This window comes from Microcebus murinus, chromosome 2 (genome assembly GCF_040939455.1).
Source record: "Microcebus murinus isolate Inina chromosome 2, M.murinus_Inina_mat1.0, whole genome shotgun sequence".
NCBI classification, from domain to species: domain Eukaryota; kingdom Metazoa; phylum Chordata; class Mammalia; order Primates; family Cheirogaleidae; genus Microcebus; species Microcebus murinus.
In genome coordinates this window covers 52756436-52774818 of record NC_134105.1, presented here as the reverse complement: position 1 = coordinate 52774818, position 18383 = coordinate 52756436, and the positions used below count along the sequence as shown (strand labels likewise).

General features: G+C 42.0%; 1 protein-coding gene across 3 annotated transcripts in view; it reads right to left on the bottom strand.

The window, feature by feature from the left end:
• IL12RB2 (interleukin 12 receptor subunit beta 2) overlaps nt 1-18383 on the bottom strand; it is an 87508-nt gene that overhangs the window by 28055 nt on the left and 41070 nt on the right. For all 3 annotated transcript variants that reach the window (XM_075999230.1, XM_012767234.3, XM_012767235.3), the window contains exon 8: nt 6921-7140. In XM_075999230.1, the coding sequence (XP_075855345.1) occupies nt 6921-7140 (220 nt within the window). The remainder of the gene's footprint in view (nt 1-6920; nt 7141-18383) is intronic.

Sequence of the window (18383 nt, the reverse complement as noted above, 5' to 3'; positions counted from 1 at the left end):
GATGGTTTTGAACTCTTGACCTCAAGCAATCCGCCTGCCTCGGCCTCCCAGAGTGCTAGGATTATAGGCGTGCGCCACCGCGCCCGGCCCATTTTGTTTTTTTGGCTGAGTCTTTTTAAGGTATAGATTTTATTTTTAGAAATAGTTTTAAGTTCACGGTATATTCTGTGTAGAACGGATACAGAGATATGCCACACATCCCTGCCCCTACATAGGCACGGCCTTCCCTGCACAGACTCATCATTGTCACCTGAAGTCCATAGTTTACATTAAGGCTCACTCTTGGTGTTGCACATTCTGTGGGTTTTGATAAATGTATATTGACAGGTATCATTACAGTATCATACAGAGTTGTTTCACTGCCCTGAAAATCCTCTGTGCTGCTTATAGTCATCCCCCCTGCCCCTAACCCTTGGCAACCACTGAATCTTTTACACTCTCCATAGTTTTGCCTTTTGCAGAATGTCATATAGTTGGAATCACAGAGTATGTAGCCTTTTCTGATTGGCTTCTTTCACTTAGTAATATTCATCTAGGGTTTCTCCAAATCTTTTTCGTGGCTTGAGAGCCCATTTCTTTTTACCACTGAATAGTATTTAACTGTCTAGAAGCACCACCATTTATTTGTCTATTCACCTACTGAATTATATCTTGGTTTTTTCCAAGTTTTGGCTATGATTAATATCAATAAAACTACTGTGAGCATTCATGTGCAGGTTTTTGTGTGGATGTAAGTTTTGAACTCATTCGGGTAAAAACCCAAGGAATGCGATTGCTGGATCATACAGCAGGAGTATGTTTAGTTTTGTAAGAAACTGCCAAAATTTTTTTCCAAAGTGGCTGTACCATTTTGCATTCCCATCAGCAATGAATGAGAGAGGTCCTGTTTTCCACATCCTTGCCAGCATTTTTTGTTGTCAGTGTTTCAGATTTTGCCATTCTAATAGGTGTGTAGTGATATCTCATTGTTGCTGTAATTTGCAATTATGTAATAATGTGTGGTATTGAGCATCATTTCATATGCTTATTTGCCATCTTCTCTGGTGAAGTGTCAATTGAATCTTTTGCTCATTTTCAATTGGTTGTTCATTTTCTTATTGTTAAGTTTTACTACTTAACAATAATTTGCTACTATTTTGTTGAGGATTTTTGCATCTATGTTCAGAAATAGTGGTCTGTAGTTTTCTTGTCATGTCTTTGTTTGGTCTTGGTATTTGGGTAATGCTGGCCTAATAGAATGAGTTACGAAGTATTTTCTCTGCTTCTGTCTTCTGTTTTTTTTTTTTTTTTGAGACAGAGTCTCACTTTGTTGCCCAGGCTAGAGTGAGTGCCGTGGCGTCAGCCTAGCTCACAGCAACCTCAAACTCCTGGGCTCGAGTGATCCTTCTGCCTCAGCCTCCCGAGTAGCTGGGACTACAGGCATGCTCCACCATGCCCGGCTAATTTTTTACATATATATCAGTTGGCCAATTAATTTCTTTCTATTTATAGTAGAGACGGGGTCTCGCTCTTGCTCAGGCTGGTTTCGAACTCCTGACCTTGAGCAATCCGCCCGCCTCGGCCTCCCAGAGAGCTAGGATTACAGGTGTGAGCCACTGCGCCCGGCCTGTCTTCTGTTTTTTAAATTCTGTTTAAAAAAATTTTTTACTAATCAAAAGCCAGCTGATTTTTCAGTGTTGTACTTTTTTCTTGGGCTTTAAGGTCTTTACATTTCACTCTAAAATGAAAAAAAAAATTATTATGTTCAATTTAGCACTCTGAAGCCTTTCCACTGAAAATCTTATGTCTTTCATTCTTTTTTTTTTTCAGACAGGGCCTCATTCTGTCTCCAGGCTAGAGTGCAGTGGCATCACCATAGCTGACTCCAACCTCCAACTCTTGGGTCAAGTGATCCTCCTGTCTCAGCTTCCTGAGTAGCTGGGACTATAGGTGTGTGCCACCATGCCCAGCTAATTTTTCTATTTTTTGTAGAGACAGTTGGCTCAGGTTGGTTTCAACTCTTGCTCAGGTTGGTTTCAAACTCCTGGGCTCAAGGGATCCTCCATACTCCCAACGTGCTAGGATTACAGGTGTGAGACACGTGTCTGGCTCTGCAATATTCTTGATCACTAGTCTTCAAACATTTTTCCCCTCCTACTTACGTTTTTTCCTCTACTGGGACTCCTTTTAAATAGTTAACATAACTTCTACTTCTGTTTTCTCAATGTTCTAATTTTTCTCATCTTTCAACTTCTTTACCCATTTTTGATGCCTTCTGGAAGAATTTCTCTCCTAGTCTTCCTCTCACTATAATAATTCAGTCTTCAGATCAGTCCTCTTTGCTATTCAACCCATTGGCTGAGTTCTTTATTTTAACAATTAAATTTTTCTTGAACTCTTCTAAATATATTGACATTTGTAAGCTTGAAAAGACAGATGTAATCAACCACCCTCATACAAAAGTAGGATGACTATTCTGGCAAAATGTTCAAGCTACATTAAGCCCTTATTTGGAATGATGTCTGAAAGAAAGTAATGCAACTAGGACCAATTTATTTGTGCAGCAACTAAAAACTGAACTCACTAGACATATTTAAGAAATGGAAACAATTAAATATGTTTGTTTTCTAAACAGGCAAAGTATGTTAGAAACTTCGAGGTTTTACCTTTTTACTAAACTCTATTATTTTTGGTGCGAAATACTTAAATCATTTTCTTTAATGGCCCTTGGAGGTCATTCTATGAAACATGCCATTTTTAAGGGTGAATAAACCATCTGTTTAATTTCACATTAAAATAAGCCAACTACATTTTCATTTTGACCCTGGGTCATCTTCACAACCACATGTTTCTTTAATAGTATTCTCTCTTATCTTAGTAAGAATACTTATTATACTTATTTTAAACTTTTGTTCTATCCATTGCTTTAGTTCTGTTTCCCATGATACAGGTTGGTTGCCTTTCATTCCCAGAACTTGTGCTCCTCAGATTTCTCCTAATTCTTTTTTTTCGGGACCATATTTTATTTTTTTTGATTGATCAGTAGCCTTGGGCTTTACGTTCCCATGGGGAGAAGATTGAAAGCCTAGCTATAGCTCATGGTCCTCCTTGTAAGTTTAGGGTGGGGAGGAGGAGCTTTACAAGGTGGAAGTCCCAGGCCAGAGACCCTGTCGTGATGCAACCTGAGGTCTCCCTGTCCCCAGGTGCCCCCTCAGGCATATGTGGGCCTATGGAATCCACCAGTGCTTCTATGGCAGGTGCTTCTTTCCAGAAGGGAGTGGAGCTGCTATTCCCATTTGTAACTGCCAGGGCCAGGGCGTAGGTGGCAGGAGAAAATGCTGAAGGTAGCTCACAGGCACTCCCGCTCCCCTCCCCAGTTAGGTTCCAGGGCTTCCTTGACGTTGATCTGCCCTGCTCTCTGGACTTTCCTGCCCCATCGAAGAGATGCTTCGGCAATGATCGCACCAGGGCAACACGAGCAAGAAAAAAAGGGCACAGCTAGAAAGTACTCCCTTTGTCTTCCCCCTTTCATCACTATTCCCTATCAGTGGGGGCTCACCCATCGATGTCCTTGCTCTCCTGCAGCATGTTCAGGGACAGGTTTAGTGGTGAGAGCCTATAGACTACGTACTGGCCATCTTGTCAGGAACTTGCATTTTCCAGCAGTGGTTCTGTTGTGTTCATTTGCCTTGGTATTTGATGTACCAGTTATGCTATGGATTTTTTTTAAAGAATTTATTCATTCAGTAAATATTTATTGAGCACTACGGTTTGCAAGAACCTTTGTCAGGTGTTGGGGTAAAATAGCCAAAGAGCCTTTCTAACCACTGTGTTCTCTGGCATTAGCTAAGCAAATCAACCTGGCACTGCCCCAGGTTCTTCAACCTCTGAGTCACTGTACTTGCCAGGAACCAGCCTGGCGTTTCCTCCCCCGTGATGTTTGCCAGGGCATGTTCTTACCTTCTGCTAACAACTCACCTTCCCCCTGTCATCTTTCAAAATTAATCCTTTGGCTTTAATCATTCAACTTCCCATCTCCAGTTTCACTGAGAGCTTCTGTATGGAGTTAGGAAGTTCATCAGGCATTTAGAAAAAGTGCCTACCTAGGAGACAGGTGGCCTGGATTTCTGTCTACCTCTGCCACTAATTGGCTCTGCCACTGTTGGCTAAGTTACTTTACCTGCTGGAGCCTGCTGGAGCCTCTGCCATTGTGTGAATCTCTGTTTATAACTGTACTGGGGTCTGGCTTTTTCTGTAGTTTCAAGAGTTCTTGAGCAAAAGGTCTAGGTCTTTGAAATATTCAGTGCATTTTGCTTGTTGACTGGTGAGTTTAGCACACATTCAATTTAATCATAAACCAACAACATCATTCTTGTGCTTTTTTTTGGATGGCTTATGGTGTTTTACTATTTCAAACAATTTTTCAGCAAACACCTTTGTATTTACATTTTTAAGTACTTATCCTATTATATGCTGAAGATACTTTTTTGGGAGTAAAACTTTTTGGTCAAAAGGTATATTCACATTTAAAATGTGTTACATATTGCCAAATTGCTCTCCAGAGAGTTGTACCAATTTATACACCCACTAGCAGTGTACAAGCCACATCCTTACCAACTCGGGATATACTAATTCTACTTACTCTTTTTTGGTTTGATTTGGTTTTTCATGTTTTCAAAAAACTTGCACCCATTGATTGCTAGTTAGGCTAAGCATATTTTTCTATTTTTATCACTCCTTTTATGTATCTTTTTTGAGTTGCCTATTCATATACTTGAAAAAGTTATATGAATACACATAAATATATAGATCTATAGATATCAACCCACTTTCTGCTAAATATATATATATATTTATATATTTTTCTTAAATTGCTATTTGAACTTTAAAGCTTTATGTATGGTGTCTTTATTTATTTATTTTGTATGGCATCTTTAAAAAGTTTATTTTACTATGCATGAAGTTGAAGTGGGTTTTTTTCTATAATCTAATTTTTTTCTTCAAGGTTCCTGCCTTAGGTGCCTTCCCCACATGAAGACCACTTGCCTACCAAACACCTTCCTTAGCAAGGGTGCATTGCTGCCTGAAATATATATCCTAGCCTCCTTTGCAGCTGGGTGTGACCAGGGGACCAATGGTCCAATGAGTGCCAAGCATTGTTGTGTGGCCTAGGGCAAAGCTCCTCAAGAGAGATAGAGGGCTGAGGGGGGGTGGTGGAGGGGAGTGTTGGGAGGGGGGGTGGCTCATGTCTGTAATCCTAGCACGAAGGCAGGCAGATGGCTCAAGGTCACGAGTTTGAGACCAGCCTGAGCAACAGTGAGACCCTGTGTCTACTAAAAATAGAAAGGAATTGGTCAACTAAAAAATATATATATAATAATGAGTGAGATGTGCACCATCTGGGAGATGGTCATGCTGGAGACTCAGACTTGTAGGGGGAGGGGGGGAAATGGACATTTATTGAAACCTTAAAATGTGTACCCCCATAATATGCCAAAAAAAAAAATATATATATATATAAATTAGCCAGGCACGGTGGTACATGTCTGTAGTCCTAGCTACTTGGGAGGCTGAGGCAGGAGGATTGCTTGAGCCCAGGAGTTTGAGGTTGCTGTGAGCTAGGCTGACACCACGGCACTAAGCTCTTCTTTCTTCCTTCTTTTTGCTGCCTAGAAGGAAACAGCTAGAGCTTCAGCAGCCTTCTGGGGCCATTTCCATTTAGAATATGAGATCCAGGTTTGGTGGAGGGAACAGAAAGGAAGAGTCCTAATGATGCTGTGAAGCTGTTGTACCAGCCCCATGCAGTCTACCCCTGAACTTCTTTTATGTGAGAGAACAAATAACCTGCTGTAGTTAGGTCTTTGGTTACAGCAACCCTAACTCCTAAGGGCAATTCCTAACTCAAATACCAATCCAAGGTTATATTAATGTTTGCCTGTATTTTCTTCTGTTTTATCTATTAATTATCTTTATGTTAATGACTGAAAAGATATATAACCAAGATTTAACAGTGTATATAAAACACTAATGTTTTTGTAGAGACTTTTTCAAAATGATGACTGCTAGACCCACATGTAGATAAAACTGTTACACTGAATTTTAAGGAAGATGTAATTATAGAGTTTTATTCTATTAGGCATTTTTTAAAACTTAGGCCAATGACCTTGACATGGACTTCTTTCATAATACAGATCTTAAGAAACAGCATTAATGTCCATTTTCTTGGCTAATCATGAACTTTTATTTTGAAAAGTTAATTTTCAGAGGATATGACTATAAAATGTGAGACTTTACATCCAGATGAGAGTTTTCTGATGACGATAATTAGATACATATCTAAATTTGTATTATAAAGAGTTGTAGTATAGCCATGGTTTAATTACAGTCAGAATTTCAGTTTAATATTATTGGTTTTTAAAATTTATTTATTTAGAGATGAGGTCTCGCTATGTTGCCTAGGCTGGCCTCAGACTCCTGGGCTCAAGTGATCCTCCTGCCTCACTCAGCCTCCTGAGTAGCTGGGACTATAGGCAAACCACTGTCCCCAGCTTTGGTTTTCAAATATGTTTTGACTGTAGGTGTAAAAATGTTTTTTCTAGAAATTAACAACACACACTATTCTTGCTTCTGTACAAATTAGCCAGATATTAGTGCACAATTTAATGTAACTAATATTTCCTTACCTATTTTATATTTAATTCACAATGACCTGCAAGACAGGTAACATGATTCCTGTTTTAGAGGGGAGGAAATTGAAACTCAGAGGCATTAATTCATTTGTCTAAGGCCACTTATAGGCAAAGCCAGCCTCTGAAAGCCCATGACTCCAAAGTCTAAACTCCTGGCTACTCATTTTAGTTCCTGGGCTGGCCCAGTAGGAGATAAGAGATGGGTAAGACACAGGTTCCCCCAGGCAACATTAAACAAAAGTTGGTACTTACCTGCCCCACACAGGTTTGTTATGTTAATGCGAGTGGGTGGGGAGCTGCCTTTTGAATTTGCGGCTGACACAGCCACAGCCCAGTTCCCACTTGTAGGAACGACCCAGGTCCAGGAAGTGTGTCTAGTGATGTTCTGGAATGAGGCTTTACCCCCTGTCACCTCCTGCAAGGTCACCCGATAGTGGAAGATTTTTCCTCTTGCCTCTGAGACACTCAGATTCTGCAACAAAACACATTCAACTGTTGTTTACTCTTAGACAAGAGCACTGGATGCTCTGTGCCTGGACCTCATGCCCTCCCCCCCTACTCTGAGTGAGTGCCCCTTTTATTTACATCTCCTTCCTTTCCCCACAACACACTTTTACACAACACCCACTCTACTGTGGGCCCCCCCCCTCGCCATTAGGGAAAAAAATATATCAGTTAACATTTTTAAAAGATACTTCTTAAAAACACACTGATTTTCCTTTTTTGTTTCAAAATGAAACTTACTAATAGCAGACAACTTGATCACATCCTATGGAACAAGCATGGAATCTGAACTCAGAAGATGTGAATTTGAGTTCCAGCTCTACCAATTCCAGACCAAGGCACTCCGGCTGAGTGTCCATTTCTAAATTTGTGAAACACGCTCATACACATGTGTAACTTTTGAGATAGAAAGTGCAATGCTGCTTACGACATTAAACAGAGGATTTTCGCGAGCTAAGCTAGTAAAATCCTCACTTCATGAACTGAATTAGCCATCTGTGCTAGGAAACTAAGGCACTGTTCATAAATGTGTGACTAACAACTTTTGGAACTGCAAAAATTCCAATTGAGATCATTTGGGAGCAATCCCAGAAAGTAAGCAGAGAACTAATTATTTGTATTGTAACCCTGTTTGGACCAGGGCCATGGGAAACAGAAACATAGAAAATGAAGAGTTGTCAAGTCTAGTGTTGGCAGTGCCCATCCATGCCTAGCGTGGGGAGAAGACGGCTTGCTCACCAGATTTAAGTGTTGCAGATTTCTTGGCAGGGCTACCCCTTCCATGGGGAGGGGGCCTCCAGCTGTCTTTGCTGAAAGACACACCTTAGTCAGCAAATGCCCCTTTGCCCTGGTTCCCTGCTCACCAAGCAATCTTCTAATATGATAATTTGGTTTCCTGTGAAGTATATCTGTCAGGAAAGGCTGGGGCTAACATGAACATCTGGTTCATTTATAATTTGTATTTTTCACTTTAAGTGAATAAATTGGCTTTCTGATTACAATTTGGCTTCTGAAACAATTAGCATACTGGGAGAGAATGTTCCAATCTGCTGACTCAAGCCTTCTTTCTGGATGGCCCAACAGCTGCATTTCTTGCTGTTAATTAATCCATGAGCACCCAGCTTTTTATATTTCAGTTTCTGGAAGCTTGATTAATGCAGGTCCATTCTGGTGACTCTCCTAAACCCACAAGGTCCAGGAGTGGATCTTAAACCGTGGTCAGTGCATCAGGTGAATGTCCTGCTGCGGGGGGCCCTTGTGGGTGAACATTTAGCCTGTCCCTAAAGTTAGCATTTCAAATGTCCATCATAGCTGATCCCATAGGCCTGTTTCATGAATTAGAACAAGTGCTTTTTAAAGTATGATGTCCTAAATTATTATTAACAAACATGCTCTTTGTCAAGAAGAAAAACAGGATAAATTAAAGCAAAACTTGGCTAGGAAAGACCATGCCTTCAGCCATCTGTCACTCCATCCTTTCCTGTCTTCTTTGTAGGTTCAGAGGTAGGACTGTTACCCCTACTCCCACCCATGTTCCCCCACCCTAAGGCACTCCCCAAGAGTTAACTGGGCTTACAAAGCTTCCTATTCTTGCCAGGGACCCAAAAGGCTTCTGTTCCAGTCTAACAACTAAGGAAACAGAGCCCTAATTGGAAAAAAAAACAAAAAAAAAAAACATCTTATGAACCAGCCTTTAGTACCGGCCTAATACTGTCCTTCATAGATATCCCAGAAATCTCATCAATCTAATAAAGGGCTGAAAGGAGGGGAGAAATGTCGTCTTGGATCCTATGAACTTGCATAGTGACTGCTGTGAAAATCTAGTTGACCACAGCAATCTAGTAAATAGAGGTGTGGGGCTCAAGGGATGTGAAGATTCTCAGAGGGCAGTGAAGGATGTGGACTCTGACCCTTCACTATCCCCTCCAGATCTCAGATTTTAGAGCTGAAAATGTCAGTGGAAAGGGGGGAGTGGGATAGAATTGGTTGGACAGGTAAATATGGTATCCTGTGGGTTATGCTAACTTAAAATGTGAAGCTCAAGTTTTGGGATAAAGGTTATCCTTTCTGAGTAATTAGCCTCCTTAATCAAATAGGAAAACGAGCCTATCTGGTCCAACAGGGTCCATGGAACAGACAATTCAATGAGCCAGCAGGAAAACAGGTATTAGGTATTTAGCCAGCTAGGCACCTTGTCTTCAAAAGCAACTAGTATAGTTTGGTGTGAAATAAAAAAGCAACATAAAGTTTGCAAATAGAGTGTAATCCATCCCTCCTGGATTATGCCTGGCCCTGATGAAACGGAGTGTCATTATGAAACCACTGAGCTGGAAGGGACTCCATACATTAACAATTAATTCAATGTTTTATTTTCTAAGTGGGAGACCGGGGGCCCAGGGACATGAAGGGACTTGCTCAAGGCCACTCAAGGGGTAGATGAGGAAGGCATGAGTAGAACCCAGAGCTCTGGACTTCTAGACCAGCGTCCCCTCTGTCAGGACGTGCCACTCCTTACGTTGGCGAGCCTGAGACAATGAACCGCAGGTGTGGGCCGCCCTGCTTCATCGCTGGAATCCCCATCACCCTTCTGGCTAAAAGTTGCAAAGCAACTTCTCTACTTGCAAGGTCATTCTGAACGTGCAGATCAACAGTGGGCACGCGTTCAGCAGTCTGCGGAGGGCGGGGACGCAGAACTCTTTTATTTCAGAGCTCGCAGGCTCTGAGTCACAGGGGACAAGTCGTGAACCCAGGAGGACTGCAGACCCAAAAGCCCACTCACTCTGCCGGATAAACTTATTTATTCTCTCTGCTGCTTGCTGGGGTGAGTGATAGGGGAGAAACTGCCATTTATTGCGCCATACCAGGAGCTTTACGCCGACTGTCACACTGAGCCCTTGCAACTCCCCTGTTCCCGTGAGGATGCTGAAGCAGGGAGAAGCTAGCGTACGTCTCAAGCCGGCCTCGCGGAGAAGGAACGGCAGATTTTGGAGCGCCCCCTGGTGGATGTGGGAGAGGAACGCGCTCTCCGGAAACGTCTGGCAGCCCGGAGCATGGCCAAGACCTGGAACCTCAGCCCTGGCAGTGCAGAGAACGGGTCTCGGGCCAATGTTCCTACTGTCACTGACACCCTCTCCAATTGGTGAGAGTATGCTAAAAAGAAAAAGCTGCCCTGTTTCCTCTCTCCTTCAGCTTGCTCTCTGTTCTGTCTTGTGGGAAATGATTTAAACAGTATGGAAAGCCTATGTGACTTAACGTTTGCCTGCGAAGTGAAGAGGGACCAGCTCCCCCCATAAACCCACTGCGTGAGCTCTGCTGCCTGGAAACGCTTTGGGCGTCAAAAATAACTGGGTGAATGTAATTCATGACAGGACAAAATCTGACACATTTCAGAATGCAACGTACCTGTTTTTATTTTTTAATTAAAGATCTATTGGAGGGAAAAGAAAAGAAAGAAAAAAAAGAGAAGAAAAATCTATTGGAGAAAGAGTGTCTCTGTGAACTGATAAATCATTTCTTTTTAAGACTTAAAAAGCCCTACTGTACTTGTCATGAAGTAATGCATTATTTCTGAACTTCCTCTGATGCAAATAATAATAATAATAAAAACTGTTAGAGCTTAGCTTATATCAAAGAAGAGGGTCTATAATCAAGATGTTGTTAGAAAGCTGGGGGGATTTAAACATTCTTAGCCACAGCTTTTCTTTCTTTTTATTTTGACTTCAGAATACTGCCAACTTGGGTTCTTCTTAATTAAGGCAGATCCTTTGCTGTCTTGCTCTAGCACACAGCAGCTGTGTGACTGTGGGTAAGTTATTTGACCTCTCTGAGCCTTGATTTCTTCGACAATAAAATGAGGGTGATTCCATGTACAGTGTAGGCTTTTTGGAGCAGTCAATGAGTTAAGGGAGGTAAACTGTTTTTGTTTGTTTGTTTGAGACAGAGTCTCACTCTCTTGCCTGGGCTAGAGTGCTGTGGCGTCAGCCTAGCTCACAGCAACCTCAAACTCCTGGGCTCAAGCGATCCTGCCTCAGCCTCCTGGGTAGCTGGGACTACAGGCATGCGCCACCATGCCCGGCTAATTTTTTCTATTGTTAGTTGTTTGGCTAATTTCTTTCTATTTTCGGTAGAGACATTGCTCTTGCTCAGGCTAGTCTCGAACTCCTGAGCTCAAGCAATCCTCCCATCTCGGCCTCCCAGAGTGCTAGGATTACAGGCATGAGCCACTGTGCCTGGCCTAGGTAAACTGTTTTAAAGTGCGCTGGGCAAATGGCAGATGTTAAGTCTCTAGGTGAGTTCCCCACTCTCAGTTACTCTAAAGTAATATAAAAATCAGCAGGGCTGAGGATGAGCAACATCAGCCTCACTTGGGAACCTGTTAGAACTGCATCCCCTCTAGCCTTACCTCTAAGCTGCTGAATCAGAAACTCTGGGGATGGGGTCCAGCGAGCTGGATTTTCGTCATAAGCCCTCCAGAGGATTCTGCTTCGTGCCCAAATTGGAGAAGCACCTTCCCCAGGCCTTCCTAAACCACCCTCAAGGTCCAGCTGGTCCCTGACACATGTGGACTCAGTTATGGGCATGATGGTTCCAAGTTCTTTCTAGGGCAAACAGAACAAGAGAAAGGTGTAAGAGGAGCCCTCTTCTTCCCCATCATTACCAGCTGTGGAAGACTTTAGACATTCTGGAAACAGCTATATGCTTGTTTTTATGAGCTTGTAGCATTAGGTGAAAAGTGAGCCTACTTCAGGAGACCAAGGGCATATACAAATGTTAGACAAAGCAATCTATTTGGCAGAGAGGAAAAAAGGTGCTTGTGGGTTATACCTTAGGGCTGGCCAAAGTAAAAAAAAAAGAGAAACAAAAACCCTAAGGAAAGAAACAACAACTGATCAACATGGGAAGAAATCAGCGAAGGAACTCAGGAAATATGAAGAACCAAACAGAAAACACCCCCCCAAAGAGGAGCACCAGCCCCCTAGAAACGGACACCAACCCAAATCAGGCAACCAAAATGACAGAAGAGGAATTTCGTATGTGGATCATAAGAACACTCACCGAGCTGCAACAACAACTCAATAACCAACACAAAGAAACCACAAAAAGCCTCCAGGATCTGGAAAAAGAAATGGACACAATGAAGAAAAATTTAACCGAACTCCTGGAAATGAGGAATCAATTCAGGGAACTGCAAAATACAGTGGAAAGTCTCAAGAACAGGGTAGATCAAACAGAAGAAAGAATCTCAGAGATTGAAGATAACACCCTCCAACTAAATAAAACCACCACAGAGATAGAGCAGAGAAACAAGAGAAAAGAGCAAAGCCTACAAGAGATGTGGGATTATGTGAAGAAACCTAATGTGAGGGTCATAGGGTTACCAGAAGGGGAAGAGGACAACACCCAAGGGTTGGACAAGCTATTTGAAGATATAATAGAGGAAAATTTCCCAGGCCTTGTTCAAAATCTCGATATACAAGTTCAAGAAGCTCAGAGGACCCCTGGGAGATTCAATGCAAACAGGAAGACGTCACGACCTGCAGTCATCAGACTGACCAAAATATCAACTAAAGAGGCCCTTCTAAGAGCTGTAAGATGAAAGAAGCAAGTGACATACAAGGGAAAGCCAATTCAAATAACACCAGATTTCTCTAATGAGACTTTACAAGCAAGGAGAGACTGGGGCCCCATTCTCACTCTTCTGAAACAAAACAATGCCCACCCTAGAATCTTTTTCCCTGCAAAACTAAGCTGCATATATGAAGGAGAAATAAAGACATTCTCAGACAAGCAAAGTCTCAGAGAATTCACCAAGACAAGACCAGCCCTACAAGAAGTACTCAAAACAGTGTTACGCACGGAAAACCATAATAAAAACTCACAAATGTAAAAACAACCAAAACCCAAAGATTAAAGGCCAGATAATACAATGGCTCAAGAGAGAAATCAAAGCAACAACATCCAACCCAACAGAATGAACAGTAATCTACCTTACCTATCAGTTCTCTCAATAAATGTGAATGGCTCAAACTCTCCACTCAAGAGACATAGGCTGGCTGAATGAATAAGAAAATACAGGCCAAGTATATGCTGTCTTCAGGAAACACATCTAACCTGCAAGGATGCATATAGACTAAAAGTAAAAGGGTGCAGATCAGTATTCCAAGCAAGTGGAAGCCAAAAGAAGGCTGGCGTGGCAGTTCTAATTTCAGATGATTTAGTTTTTAAACCAACAAAAGTAGTGAAAGACAAAGAGGGTCATTATATAATGGTAAGGGCACACTTCAACAAGAAGAGATAATAATTTTAAATATATATGCACCCAACTTAGGTGCACCCAGATTCATAAAGCAAACCTTACTGGATCTAAGCAAATGGATTAATAGCAACTCCATAATCACCGGAGATTTCAACACCCCACTGACGGCACAAGACAGATCCTCCAAACAGAAAATTAATAAAGAAATAATGGACTTAAACAAAACTCTAGAACAATTGGGTCTGACTGACATTTACAGAACATTCTACCCCAAATCCACTGACTATACGTTCTTCTCATCAGCTCGGGACATCTCTAAGATTGACCATATCCTAGGGACACAAAGTAAACCTCAAAAAATTTAAAAAAATAGAAATCATACCATGTATCTTCTCAGATCACAGTGGAATAAAAGTAGAAATCAACCCTAACAGAAACTCACATTTCTACACAAAAACGTGGAAATTAAACAACCTCCTACTAAATGATTACTTCATAAATGAAGAAATCAAGATGGAAATAAAAAAATTCTATACTCCTACACTGCTGGTGGGACTGCAAATTAGTTCAACCTCTGTGGAAAGCAATATGGAGATACCTTAAAGCGATACAAATGAATCTACCATTTGATCCAGCAATCCCATTGCTGGGCATCTATCCAAACGATCCAATGACACTCTACAAAAAAGACACCTGCACTCGAATGCTTATAGCAGCACAATTCATAATTGAAAGTCTGTGGAAACAGCCCAAGTGCCCATCAATCCAAGAATGGATTAATAAAATGTGGTATATGTATACCATGGAGTACTATTCAGCTCTAAGAAACAATGGTGATATAGCACATCTTATATTTTCCTGGTTAGAGCTGGAACCCATATTATTAAGTGAAGTTTCCCAAGAATGGAAAAACAAGCACCACATATACTCACCAGCAAATTGGTATTAACTGAACAGCACGTAAGTGGTCACATAGGTACTGCAGTAATAGGGTATTGGGCAGGGGGGAGGGGGGCGGGTATATACATACATAATGAGTGAGATGTGCACCATCTGGGGGATGGTCATGCTGGAGACTCAGACTTGTGGGGGAGAGGGGGAAATGGCCATTTATTGAAACCTTAAAATCTGTACCCCCATAATATGCCGAAATAAAAAAAAAATAAAAAAAGAATAAAGTATAACAGAAGAAAAAAAAAATCAGCAGGACTGGCACTTTTGGTATCACACGTGCAGAACCCTTCTACCAGCATATGGAGAGCCAGGCCTTCTTGACTCTTGCCTTTCACTATAGCTCTATGTGGAAGGCTTACCAATGCAATGCAGTGGATTACAGAGTACACAGAATCTGAGTTTAAACTTGGGTATCTTGATTTCAGAACTCATGACTGCCTTCAGCAACCCCAGTCCAAAGGGAAGAAATAACTCAAAAGACAACCCTCAGAGGGAAGTTTTAAATATCACTCTATTGAAATTATCTATATAAGAATCTAGGCTGGGCGCCGTGGCTCACGCCTATAATCCTAGCACTCTGGGAGGCCCAGGCGGGCGGATTGCTCGAGGTCAGGAGTTCTAAACCATCCTGAGCAAAAGTAGACCCCGTCTCTACTATAAAGAGAAAGAAATTAATTGGCCAACTAATATATATAGAAAAAATTAGCTGGGCATGGTGGCACATGCCTGTAGTCCCAGCTACTTGGGAGGTTGAGGGAGGAGGATCGCTTGAGCCCAGGAGTTTGAGGTTGCTGTGAGCTAGGCTGATGCTACAGCACTCACTCTAGCCTGGGCAACAAAGTGAGACTCTGTCTCAAAAAAAAAAAGAAAAAGAATCTACCTTCCCATTAGCCCATTATCTTTGCATCCTGGTTGCCGTGTGCAATGTTTGCCTCCTAAAGACAACTTATCACTTTTCACAATGATCTCATTAATCTTCACAGCAACCTCATGTGGTATATGCCATTATTATCTGCACTTTACTCATGAGGAAAGTAAGACACAGAGAGATTAAGCACCTTGCTCAAGAACACATAGCCAAAAGTAGTGCAGCTGGAACTTGAATCCAGGCAGCAAAGCTCTATGTAAAAGGCTGAACTCTTAGCTGCTGCACCATGCTCGTACTTAGGAGATACTCGCCAAGTGTTCTGCTACACTGAACTAATTTAATTGATAGCCAAACCTCATGGTAGTTACTCTGGCATAATGATTTCTGTCTTGTTTTGCAGCTAGAAAAACAGAAAAATAAGGAAAACTTTTGTGAGAGCAAAACTTGAACTCCTGTCTCATCTTTGATTTCTATCTTCTGTCCATTCTCAGCTACCTCCTCTCTTATTTTTTGCACTGGCCACATTCTGCTATTGGACCCAAATTCCCTATATTTCAGCTGGCATAACGTGTGTGACTAGCAAGCAAGGAAGAGCAGCCTCTTATTTCCAAAAATATCTTCAGAAATGCTATCCCAGCCTGTGACAGGACAAGGATTGAGAGAGGAAGGAGATAGAGTTGAACACTGCAACAAAACAATCAAAATTGTACCATCTGCCGTGTTTGTCTTTAAATATTGATTCTGAGATTGCATCCCTCCTGCAATTACAATAAGGGCCTCAACACCTCTTGGCAGCCAAATTTCCCTAGAGATTTACAATAGACCTTTGTCCTACATCAATATAAATCAGGTTCCAAATAATACTTTCCACTCTTCCCAGGCCTTTTTCAGTGAGGAGGCCAAAGAATTCATCACTTCATTGCAATGTGATACAGATTGGAATGTTCTTCATGTGACAGAGAAATACAAGGAGAAAGAGACAAAGCAAGTGTACTGAGCAAGCTGTCCCCATCGCAACAGTCTCCTCGAGGCTGCGCCCTCAGTAGGTGTACAGGGCTTGCTGTCTTCTCTTCCTTTGGTTTGAGAGTAGCTATTTATCAAAAGGAATCACCTCATGTAACAAATGAATAAAAAGCACCAAATCTTTTCCCCACTTTTGGAACCAAGAGTTTTCTGAACTCTCTCTGTATTGCTTTCGAAACACTGGAGCTGTAATGTCTGATCCGAGAGAGAGCCCCCCGAGCCGCAGGGAGGCATGGAGCCCTTGGAATGGGCTGGAGCGGGGACGCCCCGTCTGGAGCAGGGACGCTTTCCCACTGTACTGTACCGGCACTTAGCAGACTCATTAGTTTTTGAAGACTTAGTAAGCAAAAAAAGGATGTAAAAGATCTCAATAATTTTAAATATTGATTACATGGTGAAATGATAATATTCAGGATATACTGAGTTAAAATGCATTATTAAAATTAATTCCACCTGTTTCTTTCTGTTTTAAAATGTGGCTCACATTTGTGGCTTGCTTTATATTGCTGTAGGACAGTGCTTCACTAAAGAGATTCTTTCTACACCGAATCCATGGTCCCTAGAGGGTCTCCTGCCAAATGTTCTCCCCCTGCTTGTCATGGCTAACCTGCTCTTCTGGGGTCAGTGCCACTCTCTGACTGCTCGCCACTGCCCTGCTCTGCTGACCACCACCCCTCCGCGGAACCTTGAACTCCTCCTCTATACCTGGAGTGTCCTTGTCATCTGGCTCCTGTTCCTGTCCAGGCACTGGACTGTGAGCTCCAGGACACGAGGATTGGGTTTGTCTCGTTCACTTCCACATTCTGGCCATGCAGCACAGTGTCTAACACTAAAGAGGAACTTTAATGTATCTGTTTGTCTGGATGAATGAACGAGTGAATGAGTGAGTGACTGAGCTTCATTTGCATGCAGGTATTTCTCTTCCAGACTCAGGGCCTGAAACAAATTTCAGAAAGTCTGTGATTTGCTATGATCAAGACAGAGGACTCTAAACAAATTAACGGAGGACACTAGAAAGGTTACTGTGCCATGTCGTTTTCATACATTATCCAAATATAAATTCAAGGTGATTTTCTTCTTAAAAGATACGTGCTGTATTAACTGGAAGAGAAGTGTATGGAATCATGGATTGAAATGCTTAATTAGGCCGGGTGTGGTGGCTCACACCTGTGATCCTAGCACTCTGGGAGGCTGAGGTGGGTGGATCACTCAAGGTCAGGAGTTCGAAACCAGCCTGAGCAAGAACGAGACCCCGTCTCTACTAAAAATAGAAAGAAATTAATTGGAGAACTAAAAATATATAGAAAACATTAGCCAGGCATGGTGGCGCATGCCTGTAGTCCCAGCTACTCGGGAGGCTAAGGCAGAAGGATCACTTGAGCCCAGGAGTTTGAGGTTGCTGTGAGCTAGGCTGACGCCATGACACTCTAGCTCCTAGCTCGGGTAACAAAGTGAGACTCTGTCTCAAAAAAAAAAAGAAAAAAGAAATGCTTAATTAAAGCAAACAATACAAACTTTTTGTAGAAGATAAGAGAGGGAGTTTGAGGGATTAGGCCCCCTGAAAGGGGTCTAGCACAACACTGGAGCTATTTGCGACTGAGCAACATTTTCTACTTGTTATTGCATTTGTTGTTTTAACAATACTCAGGCATTTTTGTTTCATTTCATAGATTAGGTTGTACTTTTTGGCTTCAACACTGAAAGTATTTTTCCTTTTAAAAATAGCCATGATTAAAAAAAAAAGTACAGGATATTTTTGAGGAAATGAAGCTTTCAGGAGAAACAAAGGCCTGGGAAAATGAGTAACTATGTGGAAACCATAGCAACAAAGCAAAGGTCAGCTTCACTTCCAACACATTTACACACTCACACACACTCACATTCACACCCACGCTCTACTCACGTACTCCCATGCTCACACACCTTCCACACTCACGTACATCCTCACACTCATCCACACCCACACGCATACGCTCACAGTCACACCCTCACACTCATCCACACCCACACGCATACGCTCACAGTCACACCCTCACACTCATCCACACCCACACGCATACGCTCACAGTCACACCCTCACACTCATCCACACCCACACGCATACGCTCAC